Here is a 17,853-nt window from a genome sequence, read left to right as displayed (position 1 = left end):
GACATATGCCTGGCCACTTATTGAAACACTCTTCTCAGAGGTGCTGACAAGAGAGGAGTGGCTTAAACTATTTGATAATATTTTCTCCAATCATCCGTCCTTCCTGTTGGTGGCAGTAGTGGCCTATTTAATTTGTTCTCGAGCTCCTTTGCTCCATTGCAATATAAAAGAAGACCTTGAGGTGAGAAAAAAAGTTTCAATTGTTAGTAATGTTAATTATAGAGCACGGCATAAGTAATAAACTTGAGCTTTACTATTTGTGGTAAGTTTATTTTTAATATAATATTTTCTGGTTTCATTAACACGTCATTTTTTTTTCCTGCAGTGTATGTCTTTTGTTAAGAAATGTGAGCCTACAATAGAGGCACACAGCTTTCCTCCTTTCTCTTCCTTTTTCTCTTTTTCTCCTTTTCTCTCTTTCTCCCTTCTCTCTTTTTTCTCCTCTCTTTTATTCCTCTCTCACAAGTCACTGCACGTTTAGGGTCTACTGTTGATGCCTTCTTTGGTTCAGTGATGTCAGTCACTCCCGTAAGTGGATCCCAAGCCTCTTTATGCCACAGTAGACTCTCACTACCCAATAGCTACCTGTATGATCACGTAACCCAGGGGTGTAAGAATAGTATCGCTTTGTGGTCTGAACCAGGTATTTGTGTCCCTCCGAAAGCAAATACTTGGTGAGATGGTGCCAGATGTGAATTCTTTAGCTAGTTTACTTCACATCACATGAATATACAGCGCACCATTAGATTCACTTATTTCAATCGGTACAACTTGCCTTTAAATAACAGTACTAAATAATGCAGATGCTACACCTCACTGCACCATTGGGTCATATTGCTTGACTTAAACAAAATAACTTGTAACTACACCTTTCATTTTAACCTTCACGCAGTCCTCGCTGGTAATAACTGCCTGCCTCAGTGCTTTCTGTTTTGAAAAAATCCTGCATGTGTCTCTGAGAGTAATTTTGATCTAACCCGCCCAACAGGAAGGGATATGGTGTGTTTGGGCAGAATGCCCATTTTGCACACTTCCCGATTTTGTGCTCCTTTGAAGTCAATGGAGAGTAAAATAGGGCGTGGCGTGAAGTATGCTTCCGACCCGAACATCAACTCTCCCCGTTCCCACCTGGCGGGTTAAGTTAAAATTACCCCCTCTGCCTCAGTGTTTCATTTCCTGTTCACAGCCAGAAAGGGATCAGAGACTTTCCAGCGCAATGGGTGTGATGTGCTTATCAATTGCTGAAACAGGCTAACAAATTGCTTGTTACAGTCTATGGGAAAACACCATCTAAGATAGCTCACGAACATCATAACTACCTTGGATCCCTTTTTTAACTTATGTGAATACAATATGCTTTAAAATCCCAAAGTTTAAAAGTAACTCTCTTTCCAAATCTTGTCTGTGGGGAAAAATGGTCACAAAAAAATTCCTGAAGCGTGACAGTCGCTAGCCAAGTGGCTTGGTCCCCGGCCGCTGCCAGTACAATTTTCAACCAAGTACCAAATAGAGATGCTCAGATTTTTCTGTCACCTTTCTATCACACCTCCACCCCCAACGGAGATGCCTGTCCTGTAGCATAAATAGGGTCAGAAGCTCTGAAAAGTGGGGAATTGATCTGTATTCTTCAATAGCCCAAGAGTCTGGTTATCCAATGCCAGAATGTTGTTTGTTTTTGTTTTTAAGTGTTTCCCTTTAGTTGATGTGAGATTGTAGCTTGCATCTTGAGTTTGTGTTGGTAATAATATCAGTATGTCACTGAGAATTCCTATAGTAAAAAAATATGAAGTCCTACAGATTTGGTGCATTAAAGTTTTCAATACCTATTGGTTGCATGAATTCAGAATGAAAAAGAAGAAAGAACTTGTATTTGTCTAGTGCATGTTATGACCAGGACATCTAAAAGCACTTCACAGCCAATTAATTACTTTTTAAAGTGTAATCACTGTTGTAATGTAGGAAACATGGCAGCCAATTTGTGAACAGCAAGCTCCCACAAACCGCAATGAGACAATGACCAGATAATCTGTTTTAGTAATGTTGGTTGAGGGATAAATGTTGGTTAGGACACCAGGAGAATTTCCCATCGCTTTGAAATGTCAAGGCTCTAGAGCAGAGCAGAGTTTTGGGAAAAAATAAGCAGAGGGGGTCAGGAAGGGACAGAGAGAGGAACAAAGGTAATAAGGCATCAGTGACTAAGGTGACATCAGGGGAAAATAGAAAAAAGTCAAAGCTAAAGGCACTATATCTGAATGCACGAAGTATTCACAACAAAATAGATGAATTAATAGCGCAGATAGAAATTAATAGGTTTGATCTAATAGCCATTACAGAGACATGGTTACAAAGTGACCAAGGTTGGGAAATAAATATTTCAGGATACTTAACTTTTAGAAGAGATAAGCAACATGGAAAAGGAGGAGGGGTAGCTCTGATAATAAAAGATGGGATAAAAGATGGGATAAAGACAGCAGAGAGAAAGGATTTTAGCTCTGAAAATCAAGAAGTAGAATCAGTTTGGGTGGAGCTAAGAAACAGCAAGGGGCAGAAAACATTGGTGGGAGTTGTTTATAGGCCCCCAAACTGTAGTTGTAATGTAGGGCAGAGTATAAATCAGGAAATTAGAGGCGCATGTAACAAGGGTAATACAGTAATTATGGGGGACTTTAATCTACATAGAGACTGGGCAAACCAAATTTGCAGTAATAGTGTGGAGGACGAATTCATGGAATGTATGCAAGATAGTTTTCCAGATCAGTATATTGAGAAACCACCTAGGGAACAGGCTATTTTAGATCTAGTACTGTATTGTGCAATGCAAAAGGGTTCATTAATAACGTTGCAGTAAAGGGGCCTTTAGGGAAGAGTGACCATAGAATTTTATATTAAGTTTTAAAGTGATTTAGTTAAATCAGAAACTAGGGTCTTAAATCTAAACAAAGCAAAATACGTAGGTATGAGGGGCGGGTTGGCTAAGGTAGATTGGGAATCTACATTAAAAGGTATGATGGTAGTCAAGCAATGGCTAGCATTTAAAGAATTAATACATAATTTCCAACAAATATACATTCCTTTAAGGCACAAAAACCCCACAGGGAAAATGGTCCAACCGTGGCTAACAAGAGAAGTTCAAGATAGTATTAGATCAAAGGAAGAGGCTTATAATGTTGCCAAAAAGAGTACAGAGTAGTAAGCCTGAGGATTGGGAGGATTTTGGAATTCAGCAAAGGAGGACCAAGAAATTGATAAAGAAAGGGAAAATAGAATGTGAGAGTAAACTAGCAAGAGACATGAAAACAAACTGTAAAAGCTTCTATAGGTCTGTAAAAAGGAAAAGATTAGCAAAAGTAAATGTGGGTCCCTTACAGGCTGAGACAGGAGAAATTATAATGGGGAATAAGGAAATGGCAGAGAAATTAAACAAATACTTTGGGCTGGATTTTACCAGCCCTGAGGAGGCGAGTTTGGAGGCGGGACTGCTGGGAAAATCCCCAAACCCGCTCCCAACCCGCCTCCAACCAATCTTCCCAGGAGTCGGGTCCCCGATTTGCGCAGGGACCCGACTCCTAGCAGCGGGAAGAGAATTATAGCCATTTAATTAAGAGGCTTTTTCCAATTTTTTGACTGCTGCTGCGGGCTTCCCGACGTCTGGGAACTCCGCATGGGTAAGTGAGGCGTGCTGTGGGTCTGTTGTTATGTTGGTGTTTGGATGACCGCTGCAGGAGTGGTGTGAAGGATGCAATGCGACACTGGTTAGTTTCAAAGGTAAGGACATGTTGTGAAAGTAATTTTTAATGTGGTTAGATGTTTCTGCAGGTGACAAGCTGTGAAGTGTTTGTGTAGCCTCATCTCATCGGGAGAAGTGACAGATGGCTTCTGCAATCTCAGCTGCAGCTGCCATCTGTTTTATCCTAAGGAGAGAGTAATTGGAGAGCCTGGGTGAAAGGGCTCACCTTTGGACAGTAATTCAGTGTTTGACAACACCTCAATGCTGTCAAACACTGTCAAATCATCTGTAAAACAAGTGTGGTGCATATGTCTTTAAGAAAACCGGCAGCAAGCCCACAGGGTGGGCCAATCAGGCAAAATAGCGTTTGTTCGTCAGACGTCACTGGGGGCGGAACTAGAACCCGGAAGGCAGCAGTCCCGCCCCCAACGCATCTCGGTGAGTAAAATCCAGCCCTTTGTGTCTGTCTTCACGGAAGAAGACGCAAAAAACCTCCCGGAAATAGTGGAGAACCAAGGGTCTAACGAGAATGAGGAACTGAAAGAAATTAGTATTAGTAAAAAAATTGTACTGGAGAAATTCATGGGACTGAAAGCCGATTAAATAGGGTTTTGAAAGAGGTGGCTACAGAGATAGTGGATGCATTAGTTGTCATCTTCCAAAATTCCATAGATTCTAGAATGGTTCCTGCAGATTGGAAGGTAGCAAATGTAACCCCACTATTTAAGAAAGGAGGGAGAGAGAAAACGGGGAACTACAGACCAGTTAGCCTGACATCAGTAGTAGGGAAAATGCTAGAATCTATTATTAAGGACGTAGTAACAGGGCACTTAGAAAATATTAGGATTGGGCAGAGTCAACATGGATTTATGAAAGAGAAATCGTGTTTGACAAATCTGTTAGAGCTTTTTGAGGTTGTAACTAGCAGAATAGATCAGGGGAAACCAATGGATGTAATGTATTTGGATTTTCAGAAGGCATTCGATAAAGTACAACACAAGAGGTTATTAAACAAAATTAGGGCTCATGGGATTGGGGGTAATATACTAGCATGAATTGAGGATTGGTTAACGGACAGAAAACAGAGTAGGAATAAACGGGTCATTTTCGGGTTAGCAGGCTGTAACTAGTGGGGTACTGCAAGGATCAGTGCTTGGGCCTCAGCTATTCACAATCTATCAATGATTTGGATGAGGGGATCAAATGTAATATATCCAAGTTTGCCGATGATACAAAGCAGGGTGGGATGTAAGTTGTGAGAAGGATGCAAGGAGGCTTCAAGGGGATATAGACAGGCTAAGTGAGTGGGAAAGAACATGGTAAATGGAATATAATGTGGAGAAATGTGAAGTTCTCCACTTTGGTAGAAAAAATAGAAAAGCAGTATTTTTTAAATGGTGAGAGATTGGGAAATGTTGGTGTTCAGAGGGACCTGGGTGTCCTCGTACACGAATCACTGAAAGTTAACATGCAGGTACTGCAAACAATTCAGAAATTGGCCTTTATTACAAGAGGATTTGAGTATAAGAGTAAAGATGTCTTACTGCAATTATATAGGGCCCTGGTGAGACCACACCTGGAGTATTGTGTACAGTTTTGGTCTCCTTACCTAAGAAAGGATATACTTGCCATAGAGGGAGTGCAATGAAGGTTCACCAGACTGGTTCCTGGGATGGGGGGATTGTCCTATGAGGAGAGATTGAGTAGACTTGGCCTATATTCTCTAGAGTTTAGAAGAATGAGAGGTGATCTCATTGAAACATACAAAATTCTGACAGGGCTTGACAGGGTAGATGCAGGGAGGATGTTTCCCCTGGCTGGGGAGTCTAGAACCAGGGGTCACAGTCTCAGAATAAGCGGTCGGCCATTTAGGACTGAGATGAGGAGAAATTTCTTCACTCAGAGGGTGGTGAATCTTTGAAATTCTCTACCCCAGAGGGCTGTGGAGACTCAGTCGTTGAATATATTCAACGACGAGATCAATAGATTTTTTGGATATTAAGAGAATCAAGGGATATGGGGATAGTGCAGGAAAGGAGTTGAGGTAGAAGATCAGCCATTATCTTATTGAATGGTGGAGCAGACCAAGAGGGACCGAATGGCCTACTCCTGCTCCTATTTCTTATGTGCTTATGAATAGTGCCATGGGATCCTTTAATATCACACCCCTTGACTATTCTAGCTAAGAATAACTGTATTCTTTGGATATTAAACTCTCAGAAGTGTCACCCTTGGTTCAGTGGCAGAAGTTTTGTGAGTTCAAGGCCAAAGACTTGAGCACATTATCTCAACAGACTCTTCAGTGCAGTCCTGAGGGAGCGTTGCACTATCTGAGATGCCGTCTTTCAGATGAGGCGTTAAACCGAGGCCCCGTCTGCCCCCTCAGATGAATGTAAAAGATCCCATGCCACTATTCGAAAAAGACCAACGGGAGTTCTCCCCGTGTCCTGGCCAACCAACACTACCAAAAACGTTTTCATTTTCATTATCATTTCTTTCATTGCTGTTAGTTGGAGCTTGCTGTGCGCAAATTGGCTGCTGCATTTCCGTACATTGCAATAGTGATTACGCTTCAAAATTACCTCATTGGCTGTGAAGTGGTTTGGTACATCCTGAGGTCGTGAAAGGCACTATATAAATGCAAGTTTCTTTGTTCTAATGGGATCTTTTACATCCACCTGAGCGGGCAGACGGAGCCTCAGTCTAATTTTCCATCCGAGAGACGGCACCTTTAACAATTCAATATTGCACTGAAGTGTCAGCTTAGATTATGTGCTCGGGGCTGGAGTGAGGCTTGAACCCACAACCTTCTGGCTTAGCCAAGAGGCTGCCACTGAGCCACGAGTGATGTTTAAAGGTGACGAGTCTCTCTCTCTCTCCTGCAAATCACTCCCTGTTGCTGTTGATAACATTTCCATGAGCAGAGCTTTAATTATTTTATCTAAGTGCTGTGCTAAAATGTTTTTTTCTAATTAATAAGCAGCAAAAAATATTTAATTAAATAAAAGGCTATTGTCTGCCTTAACTGTTTAAGCATTGCATCGGTTTTTAACAGAATGGTCAAAACACTTACTTTATCATTTATTTACCTCTTAATATTTTTGGTTTATTTTGCAGATCTTTCTAACTATGTGAACCTGCATAATATAGATTAATTAATATCACAATACAGTATCTTATTCTTGGAACTTTCCTGCAAAGCAGGAAAGGTTGGCATGATGGTAAAGGGAGTATTTTGGTTGTGGGAAAATTAAATTTTGCTACCTATTAATATTCTGACTGAGCTGTAGGCATATCGTTTGATATTGAACCAGTTATATTGTTTAGGAATGGCATCTATGCAGCCTTTACATGCTAGAAAATGTTCCAGTTATCCTGAGAAATGTGGAGGTGGCGGACCATTCTGTAATAGACCCCTTAAGAAGCTCCTACAAACTGAGAGGCAAGCAGGTTTGGTATTCCATTGAATGCTCCCTTATTGTTGTTACTATACCCCTGTTGATAGTGCTGGCAATTTTTTTCAATTATGTAAAGTACTTGGGTACCAATCAGTCCCTTAAGCAACGATACATGTGAGATCATAAGAGTATGTTGAATGGTTCTACAGATTCTCTTCATATTGTTCATAATTGAACCGCATAGAATTCATATGTCACATTAGCATTGCCACTGGGATCTAGAAATAGCAGCAGTTGAAGACAAGTCGTGTAGCGACAGAGTAGAGAATCAGCTGGCATCTATTTGATCCCAAGAGTGCAGCCCCAGCAGATGTTCCGAGAGAGGAAAATGGAAAGTGGAATTGTGGTGGGATGTGGAACTGTTTGAGCACTGATATGCGCCACCTTGTTGAACGCAGAAATTTCACCTAAAGCAAAAATGAAGAAGATCTGTATTTTGCTGTTAATGAACCTGAAGTGCTGTCATTATGATTTTAAAATGATTACGACGTAATGTTTTCTTTTCAAAAGAGCTTGTATTATAATCCTATTTGATATGATTGTGTATGACAAGTGTTTGGGATCGGGTAGAGAGGAACTGATGCAAGTTTCATACATTATCTGGAAAATTCAAACAATCTTTTATCTGGCATAGCATTTCTTCCACCACCGCAACAACTTGGACCTAAGTGCAGTAATTAAAGAAGCTTACCATCTCATGGATACCACGCCGGAGGATATCCATCCCAAGCGTATGTTGGATGACTTTGTACCATTAACCAAGGGGCAGTATCCAATATTTAACAAATACCCAAAGTTTATTGTTGACTACCAGACTCAAGAACGAGAGAGGATCTGGCAGGAGGAGTTGGAATATTTAAAAGAAAGGTAAACATGAAAATGAAGTTTAAAAGAAGAGAATTTTGTTTTCCCACTTTTTCTTTTGTGCAGTGTAATCACAGATGCGTAACTAGATACTAGAGTCCGAGTATGTTTCCAATACTAGCGTTGGTGCAAAAATTATTTCAGCTTCACACGGATGCTAAACTTGCACCATCGTCCCTTTTGTCATTTTAGCTCTCCTGCCTTCCACCCTATCACAGACCTTCCCTTTTGTTCTTTCCCAGCCCCTCTACTTGCTTAAAACCTGTTGCATCCTTAACTTTTTCCAGTTCTGACAAAGGGTCATCGACCTGAAACGTTGACTCTCTTTCTCTCTCCACAGATGCTGCCTGACCTGCTGCGTATTTCCAGCATTTACTGTTTTTATTTCAGATTTCCAGCATCTGCAGTATTTTTCTTTTGTGCTAAACTTGTGTAGTGTTTAGGGGTTTACTGCCTGAACTGATTTTGAGATGGCTTGAGACGCCGTCCTCCAGTTAAACGTGCTACTCCAACTCCGGTTGGGCCCTGTCTCTGCATTCAGGCTGCATTGATGCTCTAACTGCAGCATTGATGCAAAGTGAAACTATTTTGCATTGAAGCTACAGTTGTAGTGCAGATGCACCCTCAGGAATTCATCCAAGTTAAATTTATTCAGTTTTTTTTAAGGATATGATGGACATGTAAGAATACTTGCTTAAGACAGGTTTTTGGGGGAGATTTCCAGATTTCCACTACCCTTTGTGTGAAGACGTGGTTCCTGACATCCCCCTGAATGACCTAGCTCTAATTTTAAGGTTATGCCCCCTTGTTCTGGACTCTCCCATCCTCTGATTATAGTGACCTAAAATAATGAGCAGTTTACCTTGCTGTAAGGCACAGCAGGGTTCCATATGCCGGAGCGTAGAGGGTTAAATTACGAGGACAGGCTGCATAGACTAGACTTGTATTCCCTTGAGTATAGAAGATTAAGGGGTGATCTAATTGAGGTGTTTAAGATGGTTAAAGGATTGGATAGGGTAGATAGAAACTGTTTTTTCTGCTGGGGTAGTCCAGAACAAGGGAGCATAACCTTAAAATTAGAGCTAGGCCGTTCAGGGGTGATGTCAGGAAGCACTTCTTCACACAAAGGGCAGTGGAAATCTGGAACTCTCTCTCACCCAAAAAGCTGTTGAGGCTGGGGGTCAATTGAAAATGTCAAAACTGAGATTGATAGATTGTTGTCAGGCAAGGATATTGAAGGTTACAGAACCAAGGCAGGTAGATGGAATTAAGATACAGATCAGCCATGATCTAACTGAATGCCGGAACAGGCTCGAGGGGCTGAATGGCCTCCTCCTTGTCCTATATATGGATGAGCGCTCATTTTTGCATAATCACTTAGTAATGAGTCCTTCTGCTAAAGGTCCAGCGAAAACATCATAGTATCCTAGCATACTTATTTATTTTTGCTCTCGTGGTCTGTTCAGGCAGTTGGCATGTGAACTGCAGGCTGAAAATGTCAAGAGGCAGGCTGAGAATGCAGCCTGGTACCGGCAACAGGAGCTACTCCAGGAAGCTGAGGAGCAGAGGAGAAAGATCCTGCTTGAGGAGGAACAGAAACTTGTAGAACACAGAGTGAGGTAATCTGCACTGGTGTTTTCAATTTGGAAAAGCGCACAAGCTATTGGAAGCACAGCCGTGATATGGAATAGTAATTATAAGAAAAGCTATCATTGATGTGTTTTATGTTTGGCCTGTCACAAGTCTACTTACTGGAAATTCTCACTATGCAGTTAAATATATGATGCCATTGGTTTTATCTTGACAGTATAGCATACCATTAAGAACGTCTCCCACCTGTGCATATGTTTTAATCCAGTTTGGACACGACTGTTCTTCAGACGCTATCACAAGGGTTTCTGCATCCCAAACTGAAATGGCTGGCTGTAAATGTATTGCAATCAGACTCGGTGTCAAGCCACTGCTCCCATATCCTGATCAGACTTTTTTTCTGTAGATAATTTTCCTTAATGCTTATGTACACGTGAATTTGAACACACCAAGAAAAAGCATCAGAAACAGTTGAGCTGTTTTTTTTTTGCATTCTTACTCATGTGTATGGATTTATTTTCCTTGGCTTTCTCTTCTTTCCACCCTCTACCAATGACTTATGCTGGCATATGGTTCTACTGGTACAGCAGTCTTTTGGCACCTCACCTAAATGGGCATTCTTCATGTATGAGCCTTGAGTGCGAGTGCCGGAAGACTATTTGACCAGGGGATGTTGCACCTGACCAGCACCATTTACTGACAACCATTGGGCAGATTTTTTTTTTGTCTAAGGTTATTGTATAGTATTTGTGACTTACTTTCTCCCAAGTTAATTTCTCCCTTCAAAGTTCTTTGCTTCCCTTTGCTGTTTATCTTTTCCAACATTGTTGTGTGTTGCTTTTTTTCATTGTTGCTTTTTTTTGGGTTTCTTCTAAGTCCTTGGTGCAGGGGCCTCTGAGTCAGAAGATCTTGGATTCAAGCCCCACTCCAGAGACCTGACTCCATAAACTAGCCCAGTACTGAGTGAGTGCTTTCAAATTCTCTGCAGTCACATCAATTCAGTGATGAAATCCTGTACCCTCTGAAGTTGGTGCTCTTTTACACAGCTTGGTTAAATTAATGAACTTACCAAAGCTGTGATCATTTGATTTCTTACGCTCTGTGAAATCAACTTTTTAAAAAAAGTAAAAAGAAAGAACTTGCATTCATATAACTTCACAGTTTTTCACAACCTCAGAATGTCCTAAAGTGCTTTAGAGCCAATTAAGTACTTTTGGAGTGTAATGTAGGAAATGTGGCAGCTAATTTGCGCACAAAGGTCCCACAAACAGCAATGTGATAATGACCAGATAATCTGTTTTTGTGATGTTGATTGAGGGATAAATATTGGCCCAGGACCCCAGGGAGAACTCCGCTGCTCTTCTTCGAAATAGTACCATGGGATCTTCTTCATGCATCTGAGAGGGCAGACGGTTTAAAGTCTCATCTGAAAGACTGCACCTCCGACAGTGCAGCACTCCCTCAGTACTGCACTGGGAGTGGCAGCCTGGATTTTGTGCTCAAGCCTCTGGAGTGGGACTTGGACTTGAACTCACCACCTTCTGACTCGGGGCAAGAGTGCACTTGAGTAGGCCATTTAGAATATCCATGTTACTAATTCCGCATTGATTTCAATAAGGATGAAGTTAAGTTCTTATATTTATTCCTTGCTGAAAGTAAATGGACAAATTTGTAATGAGTGGCAAGTAACCAATCGAAGCGCTCATTTTTAATGCACTTCTAAGTATTAATCTGCTGCAAAGTATAGGGTCCTAGCTAGTGTTTCCCCTTATTGAATATTATATTACTTCCCTTGAAGACTTGCTGCTGTGAAGCGTGAATTGAAGGTAAAAGAACTTCAAGTCTTGGATGCAGCACACAGGCGCTTTCTGAAACATCAGCAGGAACAACAGAAATCTGAATTAAGGAGGCTTGATGATGAGATTGACAGGAAGGTCAGTGTGATTCAAGTCTACCTTTTTATTCCTACAAAATTCCTATGATTTAACATTAATTTGTGTGAGAAACTTGACCTCTAGAATATTTTGTTGGTCTGTCTATAAAGTTTTACTGTGCAACATTGTGCTTTTCCCCCTCCATTTTCCGACTCCTGACTTTCCATGCTTTCCCACGGACAGGTTGCCAAATTGCTTCCAAGTCTTTGCCACTCTATAACCAGCTACAAAGAGGTATATGAGCAGCCCAAGCGCAGCTGTTGTCTCTTTATTTTACAGACTCAGTGGACCTGAATGCGAGTGTAAAGATTAGTTGACTTGGCTGTTCAGAGTCTGCCGCCAATGGATCAGCTTGCTGTGGTTTTACTACCGGAATCCATTTACAAATCTGGACTCGCTTTGCCTTCTCCCCTTGTAAACATGATGATAAACAGTGATGGTGATATTCCGCCTAGAGAAAACTTTCTTTTTCCCAATAAGTTCCTTGTATGATACTTTCCTAAATTTATTTTGAATTGTGCATTTTGTATCATTTTTTGCCCACACCATTCATCAAGTCCAATTAAGAGGACCATGTAGTAACCTGCTTCCAGTAGATGCATAACAGCAATCTGGACTGATGTTTCATCAGGTTTTCCTTGCCTGTGGAGGAGGCACAGTATCGGCTCCCCACAATGACATGGCTGACATCAGAAACTCATCATGTGGGGAATCTCAGGCTTCAAACCCTTACACCCCCCCCCCCCACCCAAAATCTCCCGGTACTTCATAAGAAATAGGAGCAGGAGTAGGCCATACGACCCCTCGAGCCTGCTCTGCCATTCAATAAGATCATGGCTGATCATCGACCTCAACTCTACTTTCCCGCCCAATCTCCATATCCCTTGATTCCCCTAGAGTCCAAAAATCTCTCTATCTCAGCCTTGAATATACTCAATGACTGAGCATCCACAGCCCTCTGGGGCAGAGAATTCCAAAGATTCACAACCCTCTGAGTGAAGAAATTTCTCCTCATCTCAGTCTTAAATGGCTTACCCCTTATCCTGAAATTATGCCCCCTAGTTCTGGACACTCCAGCCAGGGGAAACAACCTCTCAACGTCTACCCTGTCAAACCCCTTCAGAATCTTGTATGTTTGAATGAGATCACTTCTCATTCTTCTAAACTCCAGAGAGTATAGGCCCATTCTACACAATCTCTCATCATAGGACAGCCCTCTCATCCCAGGAATTAGTCTAGTGAACCTTCGTTGCACCGCCTCCAAGGCAAGTTAATCCTTCCTTAGATAAGGAGACCAAAACTGTGCACGGTACTCCAGGTGTGGTCTCACCAAAGCCCTGTACAATTGTAGCAAGACTTCCTTACTCTTATACTCCAACCCCCTTGCAATAAAGGCCAACATGCCATTTGCCTTCCTAATTACTTGCTGTATCTGCATGCTAGCTTTCTGTGTTTCTTACACAAGGACACTCTTGGGAGTTTATGCTCAAGTGTATTTTATTGAGGTACAAAAAGTTGTCTCGCTTTTTGGTTTAAGATTGCTCTCCGGGGTGTTGAAACTGCTGCTTTAATTCAGGACGTTGAAGTGAGAAATATGGAACTGGAGACGCAAAAAAGAATATTTGAGCAAGTATGCAATACTCGTATCGAACCCATTCGCAATAAAGTATGTCAGAACTATGAGCATAGCAAAGAAACTAAATATTAGTCCAGCATTATTAATTTTTTTTTTAAGCAGTTAACTGGATAAAAGGCTTAATATCGACCATTCTCTGGTTACCTCCTTCTGAATAAATGTATTTTTAAAATGTTTGCTAAATTCAAAACTTGCTTAAGGGTACTTCATTACGTGCTGGTCAGCTAATGTAGTTTCTATATGTACTGTAGACTTTGTTTATCCTTGAAGCATATCCCATTTTAAAAAGAAAATGCCAAGAAATGCATGCATTCTTACTATCTAAAACACTTGGATGATATTTTGAATATTTGGAAGAGCGGCTATGTTCTATGTACCTATGTTCTCTGGGTCAATATCTCCGGTTTCAATAATCAAACTAAAACATGAAAATGTACAGATTATTTTAAAAAATCACTTTTTATTTGCTCACTATATAACTCCATGCTATTGTATTATAAATGCAATTGCAGCGACTTGTAAAGGAGCAGGAAGCCGTGACACGGGATGTGAAAGGACACTTGGGTACCAATTGGATCAAAGCAGATGTCGAAGAACAACAGTTTAAGAGGCTGCTGGAAATGGACCAATATCCGAATGTTGAGGATTATAAGGTGGGGCATGATCATTAGGTGATGAGATTCTGGAAACTTGCATTGTGTGTAGTTCCTTGTAATATTGGTAATGTTTTGCTATTACAGTTCAGGCTCACTCCTAATTTTATTATTCATGTTCACAGCAAATGCTGTTTTCATAATCAGACGCACATCTCCCATGATGAAAACTTTGCATCTTTATGCGCTCCCAGGATTAATAAGTACCTTTCACTGAGATGCTGTGCGCTGGAGGCTGCCCACAATATACATCTGCCTTATCCGATAGGCAGGAAAGTATAACATGGCAAATCGCAGTGTTGAGCTAAAATGTTTTATTATGCAAAAGAATACAGAATAATCAGCTTAATTTACATACTGTAAAGTGTCTCAAAAGCAAGCAATCGCATGGGTTGTGGGAGCCCGTAAAATCCTCCCACCATATAGGGATAAGCCACCCTATAGAAACCTAGAAGATAGGAGCAGGAGTAGGCCATTCGGCCCCTCCAGCCTGCTCTGCCATTCAATGCGATCATGGCTGATCATCCAAATTCAGTACCCTGTCCCTGCTTTCTCCCCATATCCCTTGATCCCTTTAGCCTTAAGAAATATGTCCAACTCCTTCTTGAATATATTTAATGAATTGGCCTCAACTTTTCTTCTGTGGTAGAGAATTCCACAGGTTCACCACTCTCTGGGTGAAGAAATTCCTCCTCATCTCAGTCCTAAATGGCTTACCCCTTATCCTTAAACTGTGACCCCTGGTCCTCGACTCCCCCGCCATCGGGAACAGCCTTCCTGCATCTAGTCTGTCTAGTCCTGTTAGAATTTTATACGTTTCAATGAGACCCCCTCTCATTCTTCTAAACTCTAGCGAATATAAGCCTAATCGACCCAATCGCTCCTCATACGTCATTCCTGCCATCCCAGGTATCAGTCTGGTGAATCTTCGCTGCACTCCCTCCATGGCAAGAACATCCTTCCTCAGATAAGGCGACCAAAACTGCACACAATACTCAAGGTGTGGTCTCACCAAGGCCCTGTACAACTGCAGCAAGACATCCTTGCTCCTGTACTCGAATCCTCTCGCTATGAAGGCCAGCATACCATTTGCCTTCTTAACCGCCTGCTGCACCTGCATGCATACCTTCAGCGACTGGTGCACAACGACACCCAGGTCTCGTTGCACTTCCCCTTTTCCCAATCTATTGCCGTTCAGATAATAATCTGCCTTCCTGTTTTTGCCACCAAAGTGGATAACCTCGCATTTATCCACATTATACTGCATCTGCCCAATCGCCCAACCTGTCCAAATCATACTGGAGTTTCTCTGCATCCTCCTCACAGCACACGCGCCCACCCAGCTTTGTGTCGTCTGCAAACTTGGAGATATTACATCTAGTTTCCTCGTCTAGATCATTAATATATATTGTGAATAACTGGGGTCCACTGGTACAAAGGTGGTTATGGCCATGGAAGGAGCGTTGATGTCGCAGCCTGTCAGACTGTTAATCAGCCTGTCAATCCTTCCACTACTTCACCAGTGTGAAGATACGAAAACAACAACAAAATGCAATGAGAATTCTCTGTACGTCAGAAATTGCTTTTTTTTTTTAAAAGCTGGGCTCTTTCTGTTGTTAATATCAAACATTATTTTTAGAGAGCAAGTTGGGCATGGGGAAGAAACAATGGATTTTTAATAATTCAGCTTGTTCAGTCCATCGGTGTTTGTATTTCTTGTGCTGTCATAGAGCTGACATCTCTCTAACACACACATACACATTCATTTTCTGAGCATCTAAGAGAAGTGACCAGTTTTGTTAGGTTGTTCGTTTTAAGTTAGATCAATACTGTGGCAACAAGAGCAGGACAGAGGCTAGGTATTCTGTGACGAGTGTCTCATCTCCTGATTCCCCAAAGCCTTTCCACCATCTACAAGGCACAAGTAAGGAGTGTGATGGAATACTCTCCACTTGCCTGGATGAGTGCAGCTCCAACAACACTCAAGTAGCTCGACACCATCCAGGGCAAAGCAGCCTGTTTGATTGGCACCCCATCTACCACCTTAAACATTCACTCCCTCCACCACCGGCGCACCGTGGCTGCAGTGTGTACCATCTACAAGATGCACTGCAGCAACTCGCCAAGGCTTCTTCGGCAGCACCTCCCAAACCCGCGACCTCTTCCACCTAGAAGGACAAGGGCAGCAGGTGCATGGGACCACCACCACCTCCAAGTTCCCCTCCCAAGTCACACACCATCCTGACGTAGAAGTATATCACCAATCCTTCATCGTCGCTGGGTCAAAATCCTGGAACTCCCTACCTAACAGCACTGTGGGAGCACCTTCACTACACGGACTGCAGCGGTTCAAGAAGACGGCTCACCACCACCTTCTCGAGGGCAACTAGGGATGGGCAATAAATGCTGGCCTTGCCAGCGACGCCCAGATCCCATAAGCGAATTTTAAAAAAAACACTGGGGCAGGCACTGATCTGACTCGGTATTGATGCTATAACAATCACAATTAATAGGAGCTTCAAGCAACATTTTTCTTCAATATATACTCCTGGTAAATGTTTTGAAGATCTTTTGTACTCTGTACAGGTACTTAAAAAAAAAAAAAAAAAAAAACTAGAGAATTTATACTGTTTCTCATTGATGTAACTTTGTTATATTTCTGGCCAGAATGTTGAAGGGGGGCTAGCTGAAACCGATCAGCTATCTACCAATGTGGACTGGCAGGCACAGATGCTGCACAAGCAAAGGGTATACAATTTGGATCGGGAAAAATGCCAAGCAGAGTTGGCACGCCTTGCAAGTGAGAATAGAGAAAGGGAAGCCAAGCTGTTGCATGTGATGAAGGAAGTTGAAGGCAAGCATGTGAGTAATATCGCGTGTGAAAGTGGAACAAATTTGTAAAATGGACTTTCTATTCATATGCTTTAAGCATAAATGTGCTTGTCTCCACCCTCCCCATATTAAGTGAGAATGAGAAAAGAGTGCCATTGGAAGGCAACACAAGCATGTTTAATTATTTGATGTCTAGTAATGTTTTAGAATGCTAGATTATATTGAGGTAAGGCAAGTGAGGAAGAGGTTATGCTGACTGGATAAGTCCTTGCTGGCTATTTATATTGTAGATATAACTACAAAATTTATGCAGTGATCATTTTAGTACAGCTTTTTGTCAAGTTTCCAACTACAACAACTTGCATTTATATAGCGCCTTTAATATAGTAAAATGTGCTATACAGGAGCGTTATCAAACAAAATTTGACACCGAGCCATGAAAGTCGATATTAGGGCAGATGACCAAAAGCTTGGTCAGAGAGGTAGGTTTTAAGGAGCGTCTTAAAGGAGGAAGGAGTGTTAGCGAGGCTGAGCGATTTAGGGATGGAATTTCAGAGCTTAGGGTCTAGACAGCTGATGGCACGGCCGCCATTGGCGGAGCGATTAAAATCGGGGATGCGCAAGAGGCCAGAATTGGAGGGGTGCAGCTATTAAGATTGTAGAGCTCTGGAGGAGGTTACAGAGCCGTGGACAGATTTGAAAACAAGGGTGAGAATTTTAAAGTCGAGGTGTTGCTTAACCGGGAGCCTATGTAGGTCAGCGAGCATGGGGTGATGGGTGAACGGGACTTGGTGCGAGTTTGAATGCGGGCAGCAGAGTTTTAGATGAGTTTAAGTTTATGGAGGGTGGAAGAAAGGAGGCCGGCCAGGGGTGCGTTGCAATAGTCAAGTCATCATACAGATGTGTGAAGATTATAAAGCTACAATGAACCAAATGATAACCATGCTTGGATTTCTGTGTAATCATGCAGCCCACTCACTGGTTTTGACATTAGTAACAGGCCCCCAGCTCAAAAGATTGAACATTCCTGGACTAATGGCCCAGAAATTCGGGTCTCCACGAGTGAGTACGCATGGGGTACTCACCCGTAAGCCCAGTAGAAGTGCCGGTTTCGTGCATGCGTGGGAAACCGGCACTTCCGTTCCCCTGAAAGAAGGGG

The 17,853-nt window shown here is 42.0% G+C and overlaps 1 protein-coding gene and 1 long non-coding RNA gene across 5 annotated transcripts in view; one reads left to right on the top strand and one right to left on the bottom strand.

Moving 5' to 3' along the window:
* Positions 1 to 17,853, top strand: part of tbc1d31 (TBC1 domain family, member 31) — a 63,129-nt gene that overhangs the window by 35,755 nt on the left and 9,521 nt on the right. For all 3 annotated transcript variants that reach the window (XM_085993675.1, XM_085993677.1, XM_085993676.1), the window contains exons 13-19: positions 2 to 181; positions 7,820 to 8,052; positions 9,516 to 9,668; positions 11,438 to 11,573; positions 13,111 to 13,203; positions 13,722 to 13,862; positions 16,530 to 16,724. In XM_085993675.1, coding sequence (XP_085849801.1) covers positions 2 to 181; positions 7,820 to 8,052; positions 9,516 to 9,668; positions 11,438 to 11,573; positions 13,111 to 13,203; positions 13,722 to 13,862; positions 16,530 to 16,724 — 1,131 coding nt within the window. The remainder of the gene's footprint in view (position 1; positions 182 to 7,819; positions 8,053 to 9,515; positions 9,669 to 11,437; positions 11,574 to 13,110; positions 13,204 to 13,721; positions 13,863 to 16,529; positions 16,725 to 17,853) is intronic.
* The window catches only part of LOC147115272 (uncharacterized), a 38,363-nt gene continuing 20,601 nt past the window's right edge, over positions 92 to 17,853 (bottom strand). For both annotated transcript variants that reach the window (XR_015079103.1, XR_015079102.1), the window contains exon 3: positions 92 to 175. This is a non-coding gene — a long non-coding RNA (uncharacterized LOC147115272). The remainder of the gene's footprint in view (positions 176 to 17,853) is intronic.

This window comes from Somniosus microcephalus, chromosome 7 (genome assembly GCF_052327205.1).
Source record: "Somniosus microcephalus isolate GS21.2 chromosome 7, FLI_Smic_1.0, whole genome shotgun sequence".
Classification (NCBI taxonomy): domain Eukaryota; kingdom Metazoa; phylum Chordata; class Chondrichthyes; order Squaliformes; family Somniosidae; genus Somniosus; species Somniosus microcephalus.
This window is presented reverse-complemented; position numbering and strand designations above follow the sequence as displayed.